General features: G+C 52.0%; 3 protein-coding genes across 4 annotated transcripts; 1 reads left to right on the top strand and 2 right to left on the bottom strand.

Moving 5' to 3' along the window:
* Positions 1-1226: 1226 nt before the first annotated feature.
* Positions 1227-4508, bottom strand: RRAD (RRAD, Ras related glycolysis inhibitor and calcium channel regulator). Of its 2 annotated transcripts, none has more exons than XM_064489089.1 (5): positions 4380-4508; positions 3795-4179; positions 3055-3140; positions 2716-2920; positions 1227-1882 (listed from the first exon to the last, which is right to left on the bottom strand). In XM_064489089.1, exons 2-5 carry the CDS (start codon positions 4162-4164, stop codon positions 1605-1607), a joined length of 939 nt encoding a protein of 312 aa, XP_064345159.1. In that variant the 5' UTR covers positions 4165-4179; positions 4380-4508; the 3' UTR covers positions 1227-1604. The 2 variants fall into 2 exon arrangements, with proteins under 2 accessions (XP_064345159.1, XP_031314170.1); XM_031458310.2 differs by having other exon boundaries at positions 3055-3128; positions 4380-4507.
* Positions 4509-9493: 4985 nt separating this feature from the next.
* Positions 9494-11455, bottom strand: CIAO2B (cytosolic iron-sulfur assembly component 2B). Its single transcript, XM_010979323.3, has 5 exons — positions 11266-11455; positions 11030-11109; positions 10642-10767; positions 10105-10150; positions 9494-9697 (listed from the first exon to the last, which is right to left on the bottom strand). The coding sequence occupies exons 1-5, from the start codon at positions 11405-11407 to the stop codon at positions 9600-9602; spliced, it is 492 nt and encodes a 163-aa protein (XP_010977625.1). The 5' UTR covers positions 11408-11455; the 3' UTR covers positions 9494-9599.
* A 1161-nt stretch (positions 11456-12616) lies between these two features.
* On the top strand, positions 12617-23866 carry CES2 (carboxylesterase 2). The gene is given in 13 exon segments (XM_010979322.3): positions 12617-12734; positions 16713-16917; positions 17780-17921; positions 18575-18708; positions 18789-19047; positions 19479-19577; positions 19849-19989; positions 20105-20185; positions 20412-20556; positions 20989-21126; positions 21682-21754; positions 22202-22250; positions 22253-23866. Coding segments are annotated over 13 exon segments (1677 nt in total). The 5' UTR covers positions 12617-12661; the 3' UTR covers positions 22391-23866.
* Positions 23867-25524: the final 1658 nt, after the last annotated feature.

The raw sequence follows: 25524 nt of genomic DNA, 5'->3' as shown, positions 1-25524 counted from the left end.
ATGTCTGCCACAGGCCTGGAAGTACGTTGGGGATGGGAGTAGGGAGTGGCAGCAGCTTTCAGCAGTTACTATTGCCCTGTGGGGAATGTGGGTTAGTCATGGTGGGTCACACATCTGAGGATCAGCCCTCAAACCTCCTCCTGCCATTGAGTAATTGCAATCAGGGTTCTGACCTGGTTTTGAGGGCTTCCAGGGATCTGTGAAATGAATAAATTGAACTAATAAAGGAATGTATGGATGCTGGCCTGGAACCTTCTCAGAAACTGTCCCTAGCCTTGCCCCAGGCTGTCTCCAGGCTTCTGATGTGGACAGACTATACACCAGTCCCGACTCAGCCCCTTCTGCCCATGCAGCCTCGGGCAAGTGCTTCAGTCCCCCATCTGCCATTGCTGGCTGGAGATGTTTGTTCCTGAAATGATGTAGGTAAACTACTAGCAGGCACCTGTGCCCAGAAGGCTCCCTTCCAGGGTGTGGGTGGTGGGGAGATGCACACCTCAAGCTGCTAAGTGCGTATGCAGACATTCACATGCAAATGCAAGGCCTGTCATTCCAGGCAGGGGGGGATTCAGGGTTCTGTTCCCACCAAGACCAGATTAGCCAATGCCGAGCATGGGATTCTCTGGCCTGGCCTGGAGACAACAGTGAGCCCTCCCTGTCCTTCTCCTCCCACTTGCCCTGCCCAGTAGCCCAGCCTTAGGTGGGGAGCCATCCAGAGTCAAGTCCACCTGCATGTACCTTCCTCATCCTAACCTTAGCAAACCAGCTACCTCCTTCCCCAACCAGAGAGTCTCAGAAGTCTTCCATAGCCAGATTCTAGCCCTACAGGAGGGAACAGGGTAGAGACACCCACCTGAGTCAGACCCAGGATTCTTGTTTGGCCATGAGAACTGGGGAAGGGCGTGGTCCCTCGGGCAGCCTCAATTTCCCTGAAATACAGTGGGGTGACTGAATCCTCAATCAGCTGGGCGATGCCAGTCCCCAGTGCAAAAGAATCTGGCTAACAGGCTGGGAGGAATTCGTGTCTCCTCCTGCTGTTTGGACCCCTAACCAGGCTCCAACCCACACCTGCCCCTTTGACCCAGCTGACTATACCTGGGCCCAAACGTTAGGACAGTCAAGGCCACACACTAAGGTAGGGCAGTGAGGCCCCATTCCTCAGCTTCAGGAACCCTCCCTGCTCCTGCAGTCTGCGGACGGCAGAAATAACAGAGTTGACAGCCTCTACCTACCAGGAAATAGTCTTTATTAAAAAAAAATTTGCATGTAAACAAATAGCCACTGCACTGAACAGCCTCCCTCCAGGGCATGCACACCACAGGTGTAGAGAAAGGCAGAGTTCTCTACCCACCTCACAGGCCTGCCACTTGGGCTGGGCTCGGGCTGCTGCTTGGGACACACACGGACCTGCACAGGCATCTCTCTGTGGGCCCAGCCCTCGATGGCCACTGAAAGCAGCCTCGCTGGGCAGCACTGTCTGTCTGTCCATGACCATGAGGTGGGGGACGTCCAGAGTCTGAGCCAGCCCGGAGGCACCTTGGGCAGTTGGCTGGGCCAGCCCACCAATCTGCCCAACTGTCTGCACAACACAGTGAGTGCCCATGGGCCTAGAGCACGGAGAGGTCATGGCAGGACTTGGACTTGGCGCGCAAGGCCATTTTGCGGCTGTTTCTCGCGACGATGCGGCCCAGGAAGCGCTTCGCCTTTTTGCCGAGGCTCTCTCGCCGCCGGGTACCGGCTTGCCGACGTGCGTTGGCCTCTTTGCTGTCCCTGCGCAGGCGGATCTGGCGAACGACACCTTCGAACAGCGCCTGGACATTGTGGTGCAGTGCAGCCGACGTCTCAATGAACTTGCAGTCGAAGACCACGGCGCAGGCCCGGCCCTCTGGTATGCGTGGGGACAGGCATATGTCAGTAAACAAATGGTGGGTGGGTGAGAGCCCCACTCAAACCCCGGCCACCCCAGGGCAGCTTCCACATTTGTGGAGGGGAAGCCCTGGGTCCTCCCCAGAAACAAAAGGACCCAGGCTCTTGTATGGAGGATGCATTGGGTTACCCAACTGGCAGAGTGTGCCCGCGTTTAAGGAGCTCACAAAGGCCCACAAAAGAAAAGTCAGTTACTGAAATAATTTGAAGTCTGATATTTAAATGGAAGTGCTACAGTAGACAACACAGGAAAATGAGAACTTTGTTAGGTAGCTTAGTGTTTTATGGCTTGATGTTACAGCATGATGAATGACAGATGGAATGGAGGGTGACATCACCAAATTACTGCCAGGTTCCTCTGAGGGGGTCAGGTCTGAGGGTCATAGAGGTGGATGCTGAGCACAGGATGGGTGGGTCCTTCCCAGGGGCAAGACTATACCAAGACTGGCCTGGGACTGAAATCCAGGCTCTGCCTCCTGGCCTGGTTCCCTGAACTCTCCTCATCCCTCATCTGCCAAGCCACAGCCAAAGGGGACGGGAGAGGAGGGACCTGAGATGGCCCAGCTCAGAGCCCAGCCACCTCCACCTCCCCTAGCACATTTGGTCCTTTCCCCAGCACTCAGGCCTTTGGGACTCCTGTGGGAGAGCAGCAGCTCTCCCCCTCTGTCCTCAAGTTTTCTTCCTGAACATTTTTAGCCACCAATGATCCCCAGGGACTCAAGCTGAGTCAAGACTGAGTGGACCACGGCCCAGCCAGGATCTCCCTCCCTTCCTGACCTACTCCCTGCTCACCATCCAAGGAGACCTCACGAGAACGCACAAGGTCGCTCTTGTTGCCCACTAGGATGATGGGCACGTCATCTGTCTGCCGCGCCCGCCGCAGCTGGACCCGAAGCTCTGAGGCCTTCTCGAAGCTGCCCTTGTCTGTCACCGAGTACACGATGACATATGCATCACCCATGGCCATGCAGTGGCTGGGGAGCCAGCGGCCCCCATCCTAGGGAACATAGAAACATATTCACCCAACAGTCCTCATGCCCCAGCTCCCCAGCTACAAGGCCTGCACTCCCTGCAGGCCCCTACCCCCAGATCCCCCTCCCACCCTGCCCTGGGTCTCAGCCTGCATCTTACCTGCTCCCAAATGTCATAGACCATGAGTGATGCTTCTTCTCCGTCGACCATGATGGAGCGATCATATGTGTGCCCTAGGCAGGAGACTAGTAGTCAGGAGACCAGTAGTCAGGTTGCCTGCTGGCTGCCAAAAGCCCCCCTCCCTTATGAACCTGTTTTCTGTTCTGGTCACACCCTCCAAACCCTCCCCAAAGCCCCCCTAACCTTCTCCTCCACTGATGGCTGCTGTGTGGCAACAGAAGTGACAGGGCTGAGAAGTAAGGGGTGGAGAGCATGGTGTGCCTTACCCCCACCTAGACACCCATTCCCCAGGTTAGCAATGTCTTAGGTGGCCACTCTCATGCTTCCTGCCCTCCTGATGTTTGGGACCCACGTGGTTCTGACCACAGTGGCCTGAGTTAGAACAGACATCCCCTGGGGGCCTTGGTTACCTAGGACTCCTCTCCTAGAAACTGCCTCTGGCTGTGTTCTTGCTAGTCCTAACAGGGAGTCATAGCCTGTGCCCATCCTACAGAATAATCATACGTATGCCCTGGACCTTCTACCCTAGGCATTTCTTTCTCTACCAAGGACTGGGGGTACCTTCTCCCTTAGTTTCTTCATCTGTGAAATGGGCGGGTAGAGGCGTGATTCTCAGAGTGTCATCAAAATCCCTTTGATATTTACTGCTTTTAGTCCTGCTCCCCAGTCCAGGCCTAACCCTGGGATCTTCCCTCCCTTGAATAGTCCCAGCCCCTCACCTGCGGCCTCTGCTTCAGGGCCATCCTCTACACCACCGAAAATGCGCGCCAGAGCGCTTTTGCCGACGCCAGGCGCGCCCAGCAGCAACACCTTGTAAACGCTCTCGTCTGAGTCGCTGCCTCCGGAGCTGAGAGAGTCGGAGGAGCCCTCGGGCCAGTCCACCCTCGGACCCTGGGCCCCTGTTCCGGCCTCCGCCGTTGTTAGAGCTCCCGGAGTCAGCGCTGCCTGCAGATCGCGCTCGTCCACTGGCATGCTTCGGCGGTGCAGAGGGGGCGCGGGGCCCCAGGGTGTGCTGCCCCGACGGCGTTCGCGCTCGCGGCCCCCGCCACGGCTCCCTCCCGCTCCGCTTCCGCCGCCGTTCAGAGTCATAGCGTCCGCCGCCGTCTGGGGAACAGAATCGGATGGCCGCGTAAACCGCAGTGGAGACGGACTGGGAGGCTAGATCCGGCTCAGGCAAGATGCTCGGGGCCGAGGACCTGCCACAGAAGGTCCTTGCGCCCTGACTTGTGACCCATCCTCCTGACTGATGTATCCGCAATCCAGACGGTGCGACCACCCACACCGAGCTCCGCGAGTACACTCACCTACTCACACACGGACACGGTCGAAACAAGTCCAGGCTCGGCTACAATCCACTCACAGACCCAGGCGCGGACACTCGACGCTGCCGCAGCCGCCGCCGTCTCACTCCGCACTGGGTCCGGGCTCCAGAGCCTCCTATTTAAGCCTTTGCCCGCCCCCGCCCCCACCCCCGCACTCGCCCCCGTCCACGCGGCTCGGGGGCTGACGTGTCCATCCCCCTCCCCCCAGGGGAATCCCCCACCCTCCTCCTAGGCCCTCACATCCACCGATAGCCCACTCCACCCGCCAGGGCAGGGCAGGGCAGGGAGAAACTCTGCAGACAAAAGCCCGGTCTGAGAGAGTGTGTATGTGTGTGTGTGTGTGTGTGTGTGTGTGTGTGTGTGTGTGTGTGTAGAAGGGAGAAGGAAGGGGAGTATGTGAATTGACCGGGGAAGTGGAGGAGGCATTAGGTCTGGCCGTTTAAAAGCGAATTCTTTGCCTTTCCCCTAGTCCAGGCCTGTTGCCCAATGAAGCAGACCAGTTACTGGTATGACAGACTTCCCTCTTCTCTGCCCATTCCCCACTGGCCCATATCTGAACTAGAATTTAGGGGTCCTAAATCCAGGCTTCTAGCCGGTCTCACTCTCCTCCCTGACCTTGGGAATTGAAGATTCTGCCTGGCAAGCTTGCCCTTCTAGGTAAGGGTTAGTGTCACCTGAGCCCTGGGTTGGGGGGGGGGGTTGCCTTGGAAAGCTGTTTGGGGGAGGGGGCAAGGAAAGGAGGCCCTCTGGCAGTGTGTTTCAGGTAGAGGTGTGAGCCTGAATCTTGGGGCAGGAATACAGGCCCAGAGAGGGAAAAGGATTAACTCAGCACCACCTCCCCCTCAGCACCCTCAAGGCAGCTGCCAGCAACTCTGCTAAAAATACCTGGCCCTGGTCATTCCACTCCTGGGCTGGAAGTTACCCAAAGTTGGGGAAATCCTGGCAGACAGGTGTCAGATGCCCATAGGAGCAGATAGGGGTGGGACTATACCAGGGTCAGGGCTGGCTCCAGCCACTCTACGAGTCTTCAGTGTTTCCTTCTTTCCCTTTAGTCTCATACTAGACTTGCTGTTCAAGGCACACGCAGGGCCTGGATGTTCAGACTCCCATCCAAGAGGGGCATAGTTACAGAGAATGGTTGGAGTCAGGGGTGGAGGTGGGGTTAGCCGCCACTGCCCAGAGATTAGCCCTTCCTCAGACCTAGGGTGGGTGCTGGGGCACAGATGGGAGGAGATGTAATGAGGAGGCTTGGTTTCTAGTCCTGACTGCCTCTAGGCTCCTGGGTCTTCCTTCCAGCCTCAGGATGCCCAGCTCTAAATTGGGCCTGACTTATCTCACTTGCTCACATTTGGGGTGCGTGAGGATTGGGGGCAGGCAGGCTGTGAGGTACTTTGTGACGGGGATCTGGTATCAGACTTACATTTGATTGTGATGAGTGTGGTGGGGTTGGGGGGCACCCATTCAGGGCTCAGGTGACATCATGGATGGGTGGATCCTAGTGGGTTGCTGTAGGTTATCATGGAGATCTGGGTCAGGGCTCTCTGGCTGCTGCATCAGTTTCCTTGGCAACATCTGAGAGAGACTTGGAATGAGGCGGTCCTGGCTAGATGAATGTTAGAGGGTTCATGCAGGCCCCTTTGGTTCTTGAGGTCCTCAAAGTAGGCAAGGCTGAACTAAGGGATGGTGTATACATTTGTGTTCTATACATGGCCTGGGGGATCTTGGAGGCCTGGGCAACCCCTTGCAAGCTCTAGCTTCCTGGACAACGTCCAGTAGGAAGAGAGAGTCATGGGTTGAGCCTCCCATCAAAGAACAAAAGTCTCAAGCGCTTGCAAACCACTTCCCATCAGGAATCCTGGATGGGCTGCCTTTGACCCCTCCTAACTGCCTTACACATGACCTTGCCACTGACAAGAGCCCTTGGATGTCCAGCACAGGGTGGGTGTGGGGCTAGCTGGACCCTTCTAAGCAGGGAGCCATGCAAGGAATTAGGGCTGGGTTTCCCCTCTGATAATCTAAGCTCTTGACCTCAGCAGTGCTTCCTCATTGCCAAGGGAACTGCATCCACATGGGGCCACTCAGGCCCCAGGTATTCCCCAACAGGCCAGACACACCACAATCATCAGTATGGCCAGTGGCCCCCGGGAACCTTACGAGGACATGACCTTAAGACACCCCCATTCCCAATTCCTGGTTCTCTCAGTTTTCTGGGCTGAGCTTAACTGTCCAGAAGGAGCAGACTGAGGCTGGAATACCCCTAGGATAGCCCAGTCTTCAAATCCCAGCTCTGCACCTTGCTAGCTGTTTCACCTCTGCCCATGTAGCTTGGCTGAGCCTCAGTTCCCTCCTGTGTAGAACAGGGATAATGTCCCCATGACGGTTGTTTTAAGACACAAATAACATGAAATGCAGAGGTAAAGTGGTTGGCACATGTCTGGCATATAGTAATATCTCAATATGAGCACTTTTATTATCATTCTTGGTTGGACTGGACCAAGAATGAATCTAAGGGCCCTTTCCTGCTTCTTCTTTCCTGCTTCTGCTCTGTTCTCTCCAGAATGGTGATCTGCCCAGGAGAGGAGCAGTTGCAGATACCTCTCCCCTCTACCCCATACACACCTTCTGTCTGTGGGACCCCATGCCCTTCCCCCTCCCTCAGATAGCAAAATGCTACAAAGAGGACTTGGCTGGATTTCAGTAACCCAAGCTCTCCTCACACCACAGCCCCCATGCCCCAGTTCTTCTGTTCTTTTCTGTCTCCATTCATTCATTATTCCACTTACTGTGTGCCAGGCCCTTGTGCTTCAGGCATAATGATGGGCAGAAATGAACATAGTTGGGCATGTTCGTACATGTCATCTGATCCCTGGGTCAATCTTATTTAGCTATGATTTGTTGTTCCCATTTTGTAGACATGGTAACCGAGGCCTGAGAAGTCACAGGCCAGAAACAGCAGAGGGAGACACACTTAGTGGACGACTTCAGGGAACTAAAACTTCACCAGCATCATTCCCCCCACCTGCTGCCCCATGTCCTCAGACAGCAGCTGGGATTCCAGAAAGTTCCCCGGGCATTAGCCCAGGATTCACAAATGGTGTCCCTGCAGGCAGCCAGGGGCCAGGCACAGATGAGTCAAGACTGACAAGGGGACCATCTGATAGGCCAGCTGTGATATGAGCAGCTTGATGTCCCTTGTCCACTGTGGCTGGCTGCCGGCAGGGCCAGCTGAATGACTCAGTGACACCTGCCTCCCCCATGACCTCCCCCCCCCGAGCTGAACACAGACACCATAGATACCAAGACAGATCTGGCTGTCAGTGCAGAGTACATATGTGGTGAAGTCTACAGCTGGGTATTGGTGGTTGGGAGGGCTCCCTGGGGCCTGAGGGGCCCTGGTTGGTCACCTGCCTCTCTGGAGCACTGAGTTTCCTCATGCGTGGAAATGGGGGTACTCTGCCTGGAAGATAGCTTGAAATGGGCCCACATCCATTGTAAATCTCCACAGAGCACTGCCAAGCTATTGTCACGACTCTCCCACATCACACGTGAAGAAAATTGGGTGACATGGGCTGATGGCTTCACCTCTCTGAGCAGCCAGATCTTGGTCACTAGGTGGACACCTGGAACTGGGGGTTGGAGGTGGGCGTAGGCCAGTTCAGCCAGGCGACAGCGCCCCCTGCCAGCTGAGCAATACCTGCTGAACTGCTTAGGTTCCTCTATTCCTTAACTGGAGGTCTTGGGGAATAAATTAGTTGATCTAGAAGCTTGTTTCCTCACCAGTAAGGAATAGCAACTGCTGCACAGGGCTGGATTGAGGATTTTTGGGGGGACGGAGGGAAGTAATTAGGCTTATTTATTTAATGGAGGTACTGGGGATTGAACCCAGGACCTTGTGCATGCTAAGCATGTGCTCTATCACTTAAGCTATACCCTTCTCCCCCAGGTTGAGAGTTGACCAACGAGGTAATATATATAAAGCCTTCCACTAATGCCCATTCTCAAGACTGGCTCAATATTGTCATTATGCTCTCAAGAACAGATTTGCCAAATGCCCAGGCTCCCTGCTGAGGCCTCTCAAGGTCTCTCCCCATGAGATGGGCACAGCAAGTCTTAATATCCCCATTTATCCTCAGAGAAAGAAATTGAGGCGGAGAATCCTGACATTATAACTCCTAACTGGCTGATCCAAAGTCTAAGCCCCTCAGTCTGTCCTGGTGACCAACTGTGTGGAGGGAGGCAGACGCCCCAGACCTGAGCACCAGGGGTGATGCACACCTCTAGGGGTGCTAGTGGACAGAGTGCTTCAGGTTGCTGTCAACAGAGAAGTCTGCTGTCACTGCCCTGACCAGGGAACCAGACTGAGCATCACCAACAGTGGGGACAGGTTGACATCACACAGCTACTGGTGGATGCTAAGGATACAAATAACACTCCTGGGCAAGGTTCTCATTAATAAACTCAAACCTGAACACAATCAACTCCTAGTTTACAGGAAACACAGCAGGCAAAGGAACAAATCAGACTGTGGGACTCTCCAGAACAACTCACCTGGGCTTTTCAAAATAGTGTCAAGAAAGGGAAAAAGATTGGGGGAGGGGAGACAGTTCTAGAAGAGGCTAAAGAGAGATGACAACCAAATACATGAACCTTGACTAGAGCCTAGGTAGAAAAAAACAACTCTGAATGACATTTTGGGGAAATTCATATATGACTGGATATTAGGTATTAGTGTCAGAAAATTGTTCATTTTGGGGCCAGATAACATTACTGTGATTACAGGCGTATTCTCAGGAGACAAAGGATGAAGTACTTATAAGTGAAGGGTCATGTGTCTGCAGCCTACTCTCATACTTATATTCTACACACATAATAAAGCCAATGTTGCAACATGTTAACTGTTAAATACAGGTTGTTCACTACATTATTCTCTCAACTTTTTGACATACTTACAACTTTTCCTAACCAAACCATTAGGAGAAATCTTAAAAATGAATGGTACTTCATCCACCCAGCCAGTACAGGCACTTACTACCACTCCCACCCCCAAACCCAGAGTCACCCCACCAAGATGAAAGACTCTCAGGCATGCTGGGAAATGAACATAAATTAACGGTTTATTGCCAAATGTTAGTTTCTTATTGTCAGTGATTCAAGAAAACAAGGCTATGAGCCCTGCGTGAGGCTGGGGGCAAAAATCCAGGCTCAGGAGCGGGCTGACAGGCACTGGTTCACAACCTCCAGCAGGTGGGTGTTCTCCAGGGCAGCTGCCACCCGCTCTTTATCTGCAAGCTGCTTGTTCACTGGGTGGAAAGGAGAGAGTGGTGAAATACATTTATACCCCCACCAACAAAGCTCTCCTATCACCTCCTTCCCAGGACCCCAAGCCTTGATCAGGCTACCCCAACCACCTGAGCCAACACCCATCCCACCTTCTTGTGACCCCTCCCACCTGGCCACTCAAGTCTGCCTCCTATACTATAAACCTGACAAACCCTGGTCTTGAGTATTTAGGAGAGGGAGAGGGCAGGAGTGGGAGAACATGATAAACACAGGAGACTCAAGTCAGTGCAGCTTCGATCTAGGGTCCTACCCACACTGAGGAGTCACCTACCTAGTGCTACACCCCCTCCCCTCCATCTTACCCTACAAACCACCACGGCAAGGGGGAAGCCTCAAGGCCAGTGCCTCAACATCAGCCCACACCTACCTGCATGCTCCGAGGCATGGGTCCCTGGTGTTATGTGCACATCCATCTGGGAGGGAGACAGGTGGGGCCTGAGCACTCACACACCTGTCTACCCACCGTTTTCCCCAATCCCCACTCACCACCTGCAGCTGATCCCTTGTCCTACTCATGCCTCTGGACTCTGGCACTTCCATTACACCCCAAACCCACCCACAGCCTCTCCAACTCTACCCAAAGGACTGGCCAACTGCTGCTGACTTAAAGGCCTGCCTGCACCCTATCCCTGCTACAAACCTATCTACAGCTCCCTACTGCCCTTCCTGCCTCCTCACTACTCTTCTGCACTTTCCAGCCGAGGCCTTTATTCTTGTCCCACCCATTTGAAAGTCTCCTCCCAGTTTCATCGCTGCTAGCTGGGATCCTTCTAGGTCTCACTCTGATATATATATATATATATATATATATATATATATATATATATATATATATTCAGGTCCTCCATACCCTCTGCAGTAGCAGACACGCTTGCCCCACCCCCAGGGCTCAGTTCCAACTTACCTTAAAACGCTGGGGAAGGGATCGCAGAAGCTTGACTTTGATGGACAGGCCAATAAGGGTGGCCATACTGCAGTGTGGAATGGTGGGTGTGAAGGCCACGGCCACTGTGCTCTCGGGGTCGCTCACCTGATTGGGAGAATAGGATATTAGGAGTCATGATCTGCCTAGCCCAGAGCTCCTCTTCTTAGTTTGTTACTTCAGGCAAGTTGTCTAACCGGTATGGGCCTGTTTCCTCATCCATGAAATGGGCAGACGCACACTCCCCCCATCCTTCAAAGATTCCCTGAGGAGTCCATGAACTGAGAGAACGCCAGCCCCGTGGTGCACAGCTGAACTTTTCTGACTCTCCCGAAGAAGCTGCTCCCCTTGGACGCTGGAAGTGACTCACCTGAACCCGGACTTGCTCTACTACGTTCAATTCTTCTAGCGTAAGTGGATGCTCCGGGTCATTGATGCAGCGAATCAGATGTGGCAAGTGAAGGAAAGGGGACTCTGCGCCTCTGTCCACTCACAACCCTCCGCCGGGAAAGCCTGGCCCTGATACTGCTCCACCGACTACTGGAATCACTTCATCCCCCCTCCCAGGCCCCCGCGAACCCGCCCGCGCCCCGCTGCGACGGATATCGAAGATCTCGCGGGCGTCGATGCTGTCTGGAACCTGCTCGTCCTCCTCGCCCGCGGTCACTGGCCGCTCCCCAGAGCGCTCGTAGATGAGGGGGTTAGCGTTCTCCAAGAGGCCGCCCCCCATCCCACTGCCGCCCACCATTGCGGAACCGCGGCGGGCTACTGTAGGCGTGTACTTCCGCTCCTGCCTGCGCACTTCCGGGGAACGAGGAGGGGCGTGGCGTGGCGACGGGTTAAGGCGAGGGACACGCTGCGCTGCCGGTACTCCGCCTGAGGTTTGAGTGGAAGAGTGACCTATGCTCATTTTCTGCGCAGACCTGGGAAAATGCGGAGCACTCCAGCAAAGGCACGGAGAAGAGACCCCGTGTGTGAGCCCGTAGCGTGCTGGACGGCGGAGGCCAAGGCTGGGACACTGAAGACCCGTCTGAGATTGAGCCTGGCGTATCTTCCTTCAGGCATAACTTCCCCCGGGAATTCTGCCCCTTAGGCTGGGCGGGCGCTCCCTTGCCCAGAGTTGCCTCTCCTGGCACGGCTCACTGAGTTTCGCGACTTCACGGTGACGCACCTGCAGCCCCTGCTGCAACTTTGGTCCAGGAGTGCTCTCCTGGCCCCTAGCGCGCGGACCAGCAGTCATTCTTTCAGTTTTTGTCAAATGAATAAGTGAACGTGAACTCGATTTTGGCGGAAGGTGGGAAGAGGGAAAGACACGGGATGGGGCTGAGGGTGTCCTTAAGATGAGTGCCACAATCCGTTGTGCATTTCAAAAGACGAGGCATTGCCTAGTAGGGAGGGGGCCCGCAAAGACCCTCGGACCAGGAACAGTAAGGCGATGAAGGCAGACCCAGGAAATTAATCCCTGAAAGCAAGGAGGAGTTTTTGGAATGATGGGCAGTCACACTTCCCTGCCTTTACTCAGGCGGTTCCCTTCTCTCTGACCGAAGGTCGAAGGTCGTTTCTGTTTCTCCGTCTTTGTGAATCCTGATCATGCACCTCAGGGAAGCTCTCCTGGTTTTCCCAATCACAGCTGATTGCTCTCTCTCGCCCCCCAACACCCTTATCGGGCCTTTGACTGTAAGGATAGTGAACGCAGGTTTGAGGAGAGGGCTCTTGATACTGCGGAGGGGCTGCAGAAGCCACAAGGCCCCTTCGGAGAAGGCCTAAGTGGGCTTGGGCAGGGGGCAAGCGACCGTGACTGCCACTGGCCTTTGCCTGCTCAGTCCCACTCTCCTGCCAAACTCACCTTTCCCCGCCTACTCCCTGCCCAGTCTGCCCAGTCCAAACTCCGGGTCTGGTGGGGCACTCACTAATCGACTGCTGGACCGGCCCCCGAGGAGCCTCTCGGTGAAACGCAGCTTGCTTCCCGGTAGCGCAAAAAAGAGAAGACTGTGAGCCCACCATGCCACTGGACAGACTTCGCTTGTGGCTGAGCGCCGTGACCTTCAGGTTCCTGCTTCTCGTTTCGGGCCAGGGTGAGGGTCCCGCATAAGGCAACAGAGACCGGGATAGCACTTACCAAATTCTGCAGAGTCAGGACCCGAGGCTGCGGGAGGACAGGCGTCGAGGAGGTGGGAACCATTGGAGAGCTATAGCCCCTGAACCGTGTGCCAGACCGGACACACGGTGACCAATGAGGGTGCGCCCCCTGAGGCGCATGGAGAGCAGGGGCTGTCCCAGGTCACAGTACACTGAGGGCCCAGCGGCCCCTAGGGACTCTGGCAGCACCTGGTGGTCTTTGGGAGGGAAGGGCGGATTTGGGACTTTCTTTCTTAGTGTTTGTGGTGGAGCTGGCGCTGCCCTTGGGTAATAACAGAAATAATAGTATCTTTCTGCTGCCGTTTAGCTCTGAGTGTTGCATCCTTGGCTAAAGGGGCGTCCTGACACCCACTGAGCCCCCTTCCACAGGAACCCCAGGCAAGTTACTGGCTCTGGCTATAGGAGCACACCTCCCAGCTCCCCACCTCCCCATCCTAAAGCCTATCAGATTAGCACCTCCTTCTCTTCACCCTATGTGCCAACCCTGGGGGAGGGCATACCTTGGCCTCCAGGGCAAAGGTGATCGTTCTTTATGTCAGCCCTTATAGGTAGCTTAGGCTATGTGGGGACTGTGCCTGGGTGTGTCTGCACCTCCTGTACCCCCTTTGGAAGGGCGTGATCCTCTTATCCAAACGGGCTCTGCCTGTGCAGCCTGACTATCCTCTCACTTCCCAGTGGAATCTGCCTGTCCACACTAATCCATCCCCTGTGGCCAACTCCACAGGGCTTCCCCCTTACCCATCACTGATCAGGCTCCAGGAGTTCACCAGAACCTTCCGCACCACGATCTACTAGGCCTCGCTGACACCTCCTTTTAGAAATGTTGCTATGTTGGATTGGACCCACTTTCAGAAAGAAAGAATTGATAAGTACAGGTGATGGCTCTCACCCTCTCCTGTCCCATCCAGTTCTGTGTTATCCAACAGGGACCATCAAGTTCTCTGGGACCTTCCACACACTGACCAGGAGTTTACCAGGAACAGATGTGTACATGCAGCCTTGGTTTTCACCTAAATGATCAGAAATTCCCTCCCTTTCTGGTGCCTAGCTTTTCCACTTCCTGACACAGGGGGTGACCTCACCACACCTGCACATGGTAGAACTTCTTCATACTGTTTAATAGAAGGGCTTCTCTTCAAAGAGAAAGCATCCTGTATGTACCCAGCTTCTGATCAGGGACATTTTAGCAGGTTTTGTCCTTTGCTATAACAAACATCAAGCATTAGAGGCCACTGGCAACAGTGAAGTACAGGAACAGACATCACATCCCATAAGGAGCTGTGTAGACAATATGATACTGGGGAGAAGGGTGGGCCTTTTGAGTTGGAAAGATATTGCTCAGTTGCCCTCTTTGGGGCCTGTAGCTGCTGACTCTGGCTTCACCTACACCAGGTGGCATCAAGAATGTTGATCCACATTGATCTGATAGGTGTGGGATAGTATAGCTCCCTGAGCCTGTTTTTTTGTTTTGTTTTGTTTTGTTTTGTTAAACTTTTTATTATGAAACCAGGCTCAGGCCTGCCAAATTCTGCAGAGGAAGAACCTGAGCCTGCAGGAGGAAAGGCATCGCAAGGTGGGAGCCAGTGGAGATAACACCGGGGGAATTGGGAGCCTGACTGGATAACTCCCTGCACCCTGAGGCACAGAGAGGGTCAGGGCTGCCCAAGACCACACAGCACCACAGGGCTCCCCATCTGAGGAGGAGAGGATAATGTAATAAACTCATGATCTACCTTCAACAAATATCAATACCTGGGCACCTTAGTTTTGTCTGGACTATCACCTCTCCTTTGCACCGTTATTTGTTTGAAGCAAATCCCAGACATCATATCATCTGTAAGTTTTTTTTTATCCTGTCCTAGTAAAATAAAAGGTATATTTCTCTCATAGTTCCTTAGTATAATCAAATATCTAATCAAATATTCTCATTTCATATTATCTCATATTTATGATTTTTTAAAAACAATGATTTAAATAAGGTTTATACTTTAAACATTGGTAGATGTACTTCTTTTAATAACAGATTTGAGATATAATTCACATAGCATAACTTTCACCCACTTAAAGTGGTTTTTAGTATATTCAGAGTTCATCACATCAATTCCCCTTTCGCCCCAACCTCAGCGGATGGGTTGCTTTCTGTCTCTATGGATGCTCCATTTCTGGACACTTCATATAAATGGAATCATCTAATATGTGGTCCTTTGTGACTGGCTTCTTTCACTTACCATATTCTCAAGTTCATCCATGTTGTAGCATGTTCCGTACCTCTTTTTATTGCTGAATAATATTCCGTTGTGTAGTTGTGATACATTTTATCAGTTGATGGACATTTGGGATTGTTTCTACTTTTTGGCTGTTATAAATAATCCTGCTATGAACATTCCTACACAAGTTTCTGTATGGACATATGTTTTCAACTCTAGTGGGTTTATACCTAGGAGTGGAATTGCTGGGTCCAGTGGTAACTCTGTGTCTCACCTTTTGAAAAACTGTCAGAATATCTTCCAAAGCACCTGCACCATTTTCCCTTCCCACTAGCAATGTATGAATGTCCTAGTTTTTCTACGTCCTTTCCAACATTTTTATTGTCTTTTTGAAGTATTTCATGAATCTCTTTCAATCTTCAGATTCCTCCTCTTCCTCTCTTTTATTTTCCTTGTAATTTTGTTGGTGTGTTGAAGAAACTAGTCTGTCTGTTCTGGAGAGGATCCAGAATTGGGGTTTTGCTGATTACATCCCTATGGTATCTTTTTTAAAAAATTATTTTATAGAATCAGATTTTATTTAAAATTATCTATATGTTTACTTTTTTATTGAGGTATCGTCAGTTTACAATATTGTATCAATTTCTCAGTCATACATGAATATACATATATTCATTTTCATATTCTTTTTCACTGTAAGCTACTGCAAGATATTGAATATATTTCCCTGTGCTATACAGTATAAACTTATTTATCTCCCTATGGTGTCTTTTAACTGTTTCTCTGTCCCTTGTATGTCTCTAAACTTGTATTTGTGTTCTAGAGGCTTGATCAGATTTAGAGTTTAGGTTTTGCTTTGCTTTGTTTGGGGGAAAGACTACTTCATATGTGGTGCAGTGGACTTCCAGTAGAAAACATACAACATCTGACTGTCTTGTTTTTTGTGACAATGTAAGTTGTTGACCTCACAGATTTCAGTGTGCATTTCTCTTAGCACAAGGGAGATGAACATCTCATTTGTGTAAGAGCCATTTATTTATTTTCCTTGTTCTGTCTGAACATATTCTTTCTCCATTTCATATTCTTTTACCAAATATGTGCAGCTGGCATATTTCTTATTCATTTGTGGACATTCTTTATTTATGGTGAATATCAGCTCTTTCTCTGTGAGGTGACGTGCAGCCTCTTCAGGCCTCCCTGATCCCCACAGCAGGGCGGGCTGTACTGTTCACATTCTAGACTCACCTGCACTTCACCTTGTAGTTCTCTTCATAACATCACTTTCTGGAGGATACTCTCTCTCTGTCATTTCTTTCCACCTAGAGTGTGAGATCCTTAAGGGCAGGAACCTTGTCTGTCCTGTTCCCACAGTTCTCCTACTGCCTCCTAGGACCTGGCACACGGTGAGTGGAAAGGACACTCTCCCATCAAGCTCATGTGGCTGTTTGTTTGAAGCTCCTGGCGCTAAACCATGGGGCAAAGCCCCAGGGAGCCTCACTGAGTGTGGTGGGAAAGGCTGGCACCTTTCAGTGAAGGCAGTGGCAAGGGTCAGGGCAGAGATACAGGAAGGAAATCTGCAAAGCAAATGTTGGTACACCTGTGTCCCTTGAACTGAGCTGAGGACAGGAAGGAGGTAGCCATATCAACAGTTGGGGAGGGCAGCTGATGGGGGAGACCTAACCCTGATATCCATCTCTCTGCGCACAGGCCAGGACTCTACCAGCCCTGTCCGGATGACACACACAGGGCAAGTGCGAGGGAGTCTCGTCCACATGAAGAACACTGATGTGAGGGTCCACACCTTCCTGGGAATTCCCTTTGCCAAGCCACCTCTGGGGCCTCTGCAATTTGTGCCCCCTGAGCCCCCAGAATCTTGGAGTGGTGTAAAGGATGGGACCTCCCACCCGGCCATGTAAGCAGAGAGTGCAGGGAACTCTAGGCCCTGGAGATAGAAGGTACTCAGAGCTCTGGGCCAGGCCACCATTGTCATTTTATCTAAATGCCCACAGCCAGTTTTCCCTCTGAGTTTGATGGATCCCCACATGCATTTTTCTGATGAGCATGCTGAGCCTTGAAAGGGTGGAGTAACTCCCAGGCTGAGGGCTTAACACTCAAAGAGCATTAGCTCCACATGCTGAAGGGATGAGCAGAGATACACATCTCCCCACGTTCTAGTTATGCCAAGAGGAGGTGTCTCTGGGAGAGGTGTGAACCTTGTAGCAGCAGATACAGTAGATCCCTGAGGAGTGGGGAACCCCCACTCTGCACAGTCACTGCACCAGCTGACAGGGCTGGGTGCCATTGACCAAGGGGCATGTATATATTCTTGCAGCTGGAAACTATATGGGAGTGATGAGGTTCCTTGAGAGTCTGACTTGGAACAAGGGACATCCCACTCCCCTTCTTGTGAGAAATTAACATCCATTCATTCTGGCAGCACATGTATATGGGCTACTTCCCTGTTCCAGGCCTATCTGAGTACAGTGATATGGTGGTGAGTGTCAACACATGCAACCAATGGTTCTCATAGAGACCCCCAAGAGTCAGGATTTCTCAGCCTCAGGAGGACTGGTATCCAAGGACTTCATAAGCTTGACGCCTCTCCAGAAGACAGCTTCCCCAGAACCTGTGGCCTGTAACTTACTTGGTGCAAAGGGGCTTTAGGAAAGGACCATGTGCGAGCAGGGTATCGAGGGAAGTGGGACCAAGGGTAGGTGGGATCTGTTTATGGCCATGACACGGCTCCAGCACTGACTGCCTGCCACTGCCACCAGGTGTCTGCAGGATACGGCTAGCATGAATGCAATGTTTGTGAAAGTATTGAATATGACCCTGCCTTCCACCTCCATGTCTGAAGACTGCCTGTACCTCAACATCTTCACACCTGCCCATACCCACGAGGGCTCCAACCTGCCTGTGAGTGCCAGGTCACAGCTGGCTAAGGGGTGGGAGGACATTTTTTCTGCAAGAAAATTGAAAAAGGACAGGATCAGCCTGGGCTCCACTGCAGTGTGGACCCTATTAAGAAGCTTCTTACTATTAGATCTAAGAGAGTCCTTCTTACCCAGCATGGGTGGCTGACCCCTGGGCACAGGGTTGCAGAACCCTGGCTGCTCCCAGAGATCAGAAACGGTGGCCCTGGGAGGGACCCGGGACTCACCTAACCAACTCATGCACAGGAGACCCACTCAGGTGACTGAGGGCTGCCCGTTGAGGTGGCCAGAGACCCCAGCCAGGGATTATCTGTCGGGCCAATGAGAATAGAGAACACTTTCCTTAATTGATATGCATGTGGGGTGATCAGGGAGACACCCCTTTTCTTTCCACCTCAGAGAGTGTTCTGGGAGAAATGGAGCCAGGCCTTGGTACATGGGACAGACCCCAAAGTGTGGGAGGCCCAGCTTTCCTGATGGAACTTGGGTCACTTTCAGCCCCGGGGCATGAATATATCGAGTTTTGTCCACATTGTTAGACAGACAGAGCCAAGGTGGTGGTTAGTCTAAGCAGCATCCCTGGTGGGGTTTGGGCTGGGTGGGAGCAACGTGGTATCTGTGCCTTGGATTCTCCAGGTGATGGTGTGGATCCATGGTGGCTTGCTTGTGATGGGCATGGCTTCCATGTATGATGGGTCTGCACTGGCAGCCTTCGAGGACGTCATAGTGGTCGTTACCCAGTACCGCCTGGGTGTGCTGGGCTTCTTCAGGTGAGACTGGGGCTGGACTGGGCAGTGTGGGCTGACAAAGCCAGGACCGTTCCATGACCGCCATCCCTGCCCCCTCGCAGCACTGGAGACATACATGCAACTGGCAACTGGGGCTACCTGGATCAAGTGGCTGCACTACACTGGGTCTAGCAGAATATCGCCAACTTTGGAGGTGACCCTGGCCATGTCACTATTTTTGGCCAGTCTGCAGGTGGCATAAGTGTGTCTTCACATGTCGTGTCCCCCATGTCTCAAGGACTCTTCCACCGTGCCATCATGGAGAGCGGTGTGGCCCTACTGCCCGGCTTCATCACCAGCTCATATGATGTGGTCTCTGCAGTGAGTGCCCTGGACTGTGGGAAGCCTGGACTTGCTGCCCCATCTCTTACCTCTCAGCCTCCATTACTCTGTTAAATGGGGACAAGGACTCCCCTGTCATCAGAGCACCTTGGGAATAGCTGTCTATCCCGGGATTGTTTCAGGCTTAGAATCCACAGACCTCTACCAGCACGGAGACTGAGTCATTCTGTGGCCCCCAAAACTGACACCCTGGGGGCCCCCATCATGGGCCAGACCATCTTGGCAGGTGGGATGGCCCCTCTAGCTGAGACCTCTGAGCATCAGGGAAATCAGAATAATTTCAAAAGTGTAGGAATCCACTCATGATACTCTGTGAGATTTGGGGTACACCTGCCTCCAACTGGAGCATCAGGATAACCACTCTCCCTTACCTGGAAGGATGAGCTAGCCCCTACCTGGTCTCTTTATAGATAGTGGCCAACCTGTCTGCCTGTGGCCAGGTTGACTCAGAGGCCCTGATGAACTGCCTGCGGGGCAAGAGTGAAGAGGAGATTCTGGCCATCAACAAGGTTGGACTGAATGGGTGCGGGTGTGGAGGAAGGGGGCCCATAGGTGTAGGACAGGCAAGCCTGAGTGCCCCTCATACTCCCTGGGAAGGTTACTCTATCTCCACACCTTGGGGTCCTCACAGCCCTGGATGGGGAGTTAAGGCCAGGCCATGCTAACGCAGGTGTCGGACCTCCTGGTGTGGGTGTGAGCATCCTGGAATGAGCAAGGAAGGGGCAGAAGATGTCTGTGGCATCAGAAAATGTCTGCAACTTGACTTTGAGTGCCCCTTAGGCCTTCAAGATCATCCCTGGCCTGGTGGATGGGATTTTCCTGCCCAGGCACCCCCAGGAGCTTCTGGCCTCTGCTGACTTTCAACCTGTCCCCAGCATCATTGGTGTCAACAACGATGAGTACGGCTGGATCATCCCCTCGGTAAGGCCCATTCCCAAGCCTCTAGGTGCCGGGATCCCATTTCGTGGGGGAGCCTAGGGATTTCATAGCTCCAGGCTATCCCATCTCCAACTCGAGACTCCCCCCCACCACCCAGGATTTGATCAAATATGGTACCCAGACGGAAATGAACAGAGAGACCGTGAAGGCTGTTTTGCAGAAAGCATCAACAATGTTAGTGAGGCTTCTGGGGACCTGCCCCCATGGGAGGGGTTCCTCTCCTCTTCCAAGGCACGGGAAGCCCATCTCCCGGATACCCTGTCCATGCACTACCCCTGCAGAGCTTGGCCCCTTCCCCTGATTCCTTATCCCATCCCAGGATCCATCTCCCCAGTCCTGACCCTGCCGCCTCCCTGCCCCGGCCAGCCTGCCTAACCTGACTCTTCCTGATCCACCTGGGGCAGATGTTGTCTCCTGAGATGGGTGACCTGTTGATGGAGGAGTACATAGGAGACAATGAGGACCCCCTGACCCTCCAAACCCAGTTCCATGAGATGATGGAAGACTACCTCTTTGTGATCCCTGCACTCCAAGTAGCAAACTTTCAGCGTGAGTACATCTGGAACTAAGGGAAGACTGGCAAGGGAGAAACTCAGAGCTGCAGGTAACAGCTGAGGTCTACTGGTGTCCAGGTCCCAGCCCACGTCTGTTTATTGGGCTCAGGTGCCAGCCACTTAATATCTTTCATCTTGGTAAATCCTCACGGCTAGTCTAAGAGACAGACATTTATTCCTTTTTACAGATGAGGAAATAGGTTCACTGACCTTCAGTGACTTGCCGAAGACCGTACCCCAGGAAGTTCCAAAGCCACAGTTTAAACCCAGGCCCTTCCCACTGCCCTTGCTCCCGCCTGGGGCTCCCTCGCCTCATTGTCCAGATCCCAACCAGCTTTGGATTTAGCTGTGTCATCACCATGGGTAATTCAAGAAAACTCCAGGTGAGAAGCCGCCACGTCATAGCCTGTCTACCCCACCTCCCCAGGTTCCCATGCCCCTGTCTACTTCTACGAGTTCCAGCATCAACCCAGCTTCTCCAAGGACATCAAGCCAAGCTATGTGAAAGCAGACCATGGAGATGAGGTTCTCTTTGTCTTTGGAAACCCTTTCCGGGGCCGCTATGGTGAGTCTTCCTGGGCGGGTTTCCTCAGAGGCCCCTCATTCCCAGGATGTGAGTCGGTACACTGGCTGAGTCCCTGAGAGAGGGTAATTGCCCTCACTGTACAGATGAGGAAACTGAGGCTCCAAAACAGGACGGGATCAAGTGTCCAAGATCTGACAGCCAGAAAGACTGAGCTCACATTGGAGTACAGGGCTTTTCGAACAGGGACCTATGCACCCTCCACCTCTCCCCACCCTGACTGTGGGTATCTGGCATGGGTGCAGAGGGGGCTGTTTCAAAGGCATATTTGTTTCTTAAATGCCCTTCCAGTATCAGAAGGAAGAAGGGAGCCCTCTGGGTCAGGCCTGAGCCTAGTGTCAGGTCAGCCAGAGCCTGAGATGAATATATGGGGTTTGGGCGAGGAGAGGGCCTGGGGAGCAGGCAGAGAGCCAGGTCTAGGCTGGCAGGGAGGGGCTGGGGAAAGCTACACCTGGGATGGTGAGAGTGGTTTGCGAAATGACCCACATGCTGCCCTGGAGCTACCCTGACCAGGACCTTTGTCCTACTGCTCTGTAGTCAAAATGACTGAGGAGGAGCTGCTGCTGAGCAGGAAGATGATGAAGTACTGGGCCAACTTTGCTCGAAATGGGTGAGATGTTGCATCCTTACTTTAACCTCCACAGTTGAGGGGTGTATCTTGAACCAATCAGGACTCCCTTGTCTGTGGTGACCTCATTAGCATAGATGTCTTTAATTGAGTGGCAGCCCTCTCCCCAGCTCCAGGACCCTCTTGGACAAAGAGGGGCGTTATGGATGCTGGACACTTATGCCATCCCTGGGTCATCTGGAGGGGAGGTGACAGTGCTATTACTGACAGAGCCTCCCTCTGTCAGGAAAGAACACAGGCTGCTCTGCCACCTGGTGGAGCTGATGCTCTGGTGGGAGGTAGATTCTTTCCTACTTCTGGAAACCTCCCTGTTTCATTCCCTAAGCCCTGTTTGGCTGCCTTGCCTGGCCTCAGTCAGGATGTTCGGGTCTGGGCCTGGTAGGGCTCACAGTGACTCTCACACTGCTCCATGGGTGGGCATGTCTACAGGAACCCCAACAGCGAGGGTCTGCCCCACTGGCCCCTGTTTGACCAGGAGGAGAGCAATACCTGCAGCTGGACATGCAGCCTGTAGTGGGCCGGACCCTGAAGGCCCACAGGCTCCAGTTCTGGACAAAGACCCTACCTGAGAAGATGCAGGAGCTAATGGAGGCCAAGGAGAAGCACACAGAACTGTAGCTTCCTGCATCAGGGGTTGGGGTGTGGGCTTGAGTGCAGGTGGGGGTCTGCCAGAGGTGCCCACACACACCCAGTGAGGAACCAGTAGTTTTTCCTTCATTTGCATAGCCCTTCCTTCCTTCCTTCCTTCCTTCCTTCCTTCCTTCCTTCCTTCCTTCCTTCCTTCCTTCCTTCCTTCCTTCTTCTATCCATCCCCCCAGCAAACATTTAAGAACTTACCACATGTTAGTTGCCAAGCCTGCCATGGGTCCTTTCTTGTTAGACACACTCAATAAATCCTCCCACAAAGCTGGGGGTGGGCAAATCCCAATGGAAGTTTACCTTTCCCAACATCCCACTGGGCCCTTGGCCCCATCCTCCCTTCCTCACCTCCACTCCCTTCCCACCCTCTCTCCTCTCCCTTTGAAGGAGGATGCTTTGGGGAATGTCTGCCCATACCTGGCTCAGCATCACTTGCTCTCCTATCTCACCAACTCACTGGGTGCATCCACATTATTTTCGTTACTTACCTCATTGTTTTCCCTAAACTTTTATTCTCACTTTACCCTCTCCCTGCAAAAACCCCTCTCTTATATTTTATCTCAACAGGTAAAGGTAGCAATTATGTTCATTCTGCCTCTTTGTTCCACCAAAGCAGTTTCCCTCTGTCATTAAGAGGCTGCATTCCTCTTCTCATAGACCCAGGACTCCCCACCTCTGACCCTCTGGCACTAGATTTCCCAGAAGGAAAGTCCCCCTTCTTTCTGTCTCGCTGTGTTTAAGCCCAACTGTGGAACCTCCTGAAGTGAGGCTTGATGAAGATTCCAGCATTGCCCACTCTGGCCACCAGATGGCAGAAAAGTATAACCTTAAGTTTGAAACGACCAACTCAGGAGAGGGAAGGGGCTTTCCTTTCAGTGAACACTTAACTGGTGCATAGTGCTTCCCCTGCATCCAGAAAGCATTTATTAAGCACTTATGGCACGCATGCCTCTGTACATTTTTCATCCTGCAGATACACAGGATACTTCCACAAAGTGTATTCCTAGGACTAGCTTTAGTAATCTTATTTTTTAACAGCTTTGTTGTAGAATAATTTACATACAAACATATTCACCCATTTTAGATGTATAGTTTGATAAATTTGGATAAATGTATAAGACACACAACTACTAAGTTTTAGGGTGCATTTGTTGCTCCAAAATTTCCTTTATGACCCTTTGCACTGCCCTCACCCTGACCCACACAACCACTAAACCGCTTTCTGTCGCTATAGTTTGCCTTTTCCAAGTGTCATAGAAATGGAATCATCTTTTTACTGGCTTCTGTCTCTTAGTACACTGTTTTTGAGATTCAGCCAGTAGTTCTTCTCTTTTCTTGCTGAGTAGTATTCTATACATGACATGCCACATTTTATGCATTCACCCCTTGATGGACATTTGAGTGATTTCTATTTTTTGTCTATTTTTAATAAAGTCGCTATGAACATTTTCACAAGTCTTTGTGTGGACGTATGCTTTCATTTCTTTTGGGTAAATAGCTAAGAGTGGAATTGCTGGGTCACATGGAGAGTGTATGTTCAACTTTTAAAGAAAATGCTAAACTGTCTTTCAAAGCAACTATACCATTTTTGCATGCCCACCAGCATATATGCGGGTTCCAATTGCTCTATATTCTCACCAGCACTTGGTCTTATCAGTCTTTTACGTTTGATTAATTTTAATGGGTATGTAGTGGTATCTCATTGTGGTGGTTTCTCTCTCTCTCTCTCTCTCTAACACCAGCTCCTGCATATACCTATGAATCAAGATTCAGGGAGAGGAAGCAGCCCCGCCAGGGAGGCTTCCAAAGAGGATCAGGAAGCTGCACTGGTTATTTTTGGCAGGACAGAACTTTGACCCTAAGGCTCCCCAGCTCAAGCTGCCAGCTGGAACCCCAGAGAGGATCTGGCAAGTTGTCCTGGCACGACCCTCAGCCTGTCTCTCATCAAATCAGCACTGCCAACTGTTCAAATTAGCAAATATTTGCCAGTGCCCCACACCCTCCACATCCCCCGCCTCCACTCCCAGTCAGCCAGGTTCCTGACACTGAGGCCCAGAGGTGAGTCCTGCCCTTCCCTGGGTGAGGGTCTGCCACACCAGCAGGGAGACAGACACCCTGACAGACCGCGTTGTGACACAAGAACAGGCTCCCACTGGCTCTGGTTTCATGCTGCGTGTTTTCACAATGTAACGTCACTTTGACCCTGTGAGCCAATTCCTCCTATCATCGCTGTTTTATGGATGATAAAACTAGGCCCAGAGCTGTGAAATAACTTGTACCAGGTCACACAGCTGTCACTTGGCAGAGCCAGGATTTGAGTGCAGGAGGTCTGGCTCTTAAGTCCTATCTTCCCTGGATTTGGAATGGGGTTTGAGTTGTTAATAGGAATCTTCCTCCCCGCAACCCACCCCCAGCATCCCTACCTGCAGACCCCAGCTCTCCCTGCCCTGGAGTCTCAGGGCCACCTAAGGGTAGTGCCCTGCATCTGCCTTGTCATCTGAGGGTCCTCCAAGAGAGTTACCTACATGAGAAGGTCACCCCAACATACACCCTGGGTGTCCTCAGTCCTGGGGCCCCATGGCAGGGCTGCTCCAGCCCAAGGCACTGAGGCTCTGTAAGAGCATCATCTAACCACCATGGAAAAGAACTTGTCCATTTTTCAAAACATTAAACATAGAGTTACCATATCACCGGCAATTCTGTTTCTAGGGATACAGCCAAGAGAAATGAAAACATAGGACCACACAGAAACTTGTACACAAATGTTTACAGCAGTACTACTAATAATAGTCAAAAGGTAGAAACAACCCAAATGCCCATCAATGATGAATGGATAAGTAAATCCATGGTACAGCCCTACGGTGAAATATTACTTAGCCATAAAAAGGAACAAAGTACAGGGAGGGAGGGTGTAGCTCAGTGGTTGAGTGCGTGCTTAGCATGCGCAAGGTCCTGGGTTCAATCTCCAGTACCTTCGTTAAAATAAAAAAAAAGGAACAAAGTACTGATAAGTGCTACAACTTGGATGAACCATAAAAACATGCTGCTAAGTGAAAGAAAACAGACACAAAAGCTCACATATTATATGATTGCTTTTATGTGACATATCCAGA

The sequence above is a fragment of the Camelus dromedarius genome, chromosome 9, assembly GCF_036321535.1.
Source record: "Camelus dromedarius isolate mCamDro1 chromosome 9, mCamDro1.pat, whole genome shotgun sequence".
In the NCBI taxonomy this organism is placed as follows: Eukaryota; Metazoa; Chordata; class Mammalia; order Artiodactyla; family Camelidae; genus Camelus; species Camelus dromedarius.
The sequence above is the reverse complement of the archived record's forward strand: the minus strand, read 5'-3'. Positions and strand labels throughout refer to the sequence as shown.

What these genes read in the sequence shown, in the direction of transcription:
- RRAD (XM_064489089.1), bottom strand. Translation starts at nt 4,164, where the DNA reads ATGACTCTGAACGGCGGCGGAAGCGGAGCGGGAGGGAGCCGTGGCGGG. An exon ending in CCCTGAAGCAGAGGCCGCAG is followed by an intron (nt 3,141 to 3,794) that starts GTGAGGGGCTGG and finishes CCTGACTACTAG; the next exon opens with TCTCCTGCCTAGGGCACACA. An exon ending in TCTATGACATTTGGGAGCAG is followed by an intron (nt 2,921 to 3,054) that starts GTAAGATGCAGG and finishes TATGTTCCCTAG; the next exon opens with GATGGGGGCCGCTGGCTCCC.
- CIAO2B (XM_010979323.3), bottom strand. Translation starts at nt 11,407, where the DNA reads ATGGTGGGCGGCAGTGGGATGGGGGGCGGCCTCTTGGAGAACGCTAAC. An exon ending in CCCTTCCCCAGCGTTTTAAG is followed by an intron (nt 10,151 to 10,641) that starts GTAAGTTGGAAC and finishes TCTCCCTCCCAG; the next exon opens with ATGGATGTGCACATAACACC. An exon ending in CCATGCCTCGGAGCATGCAG is followed by an intron (nt 9,698 to 10,104) that starts GTAGGTGTGGGC and finishes CTTTCCACCCAG; the next exon opens with TGAACAAGCAGCTTGCAGAT.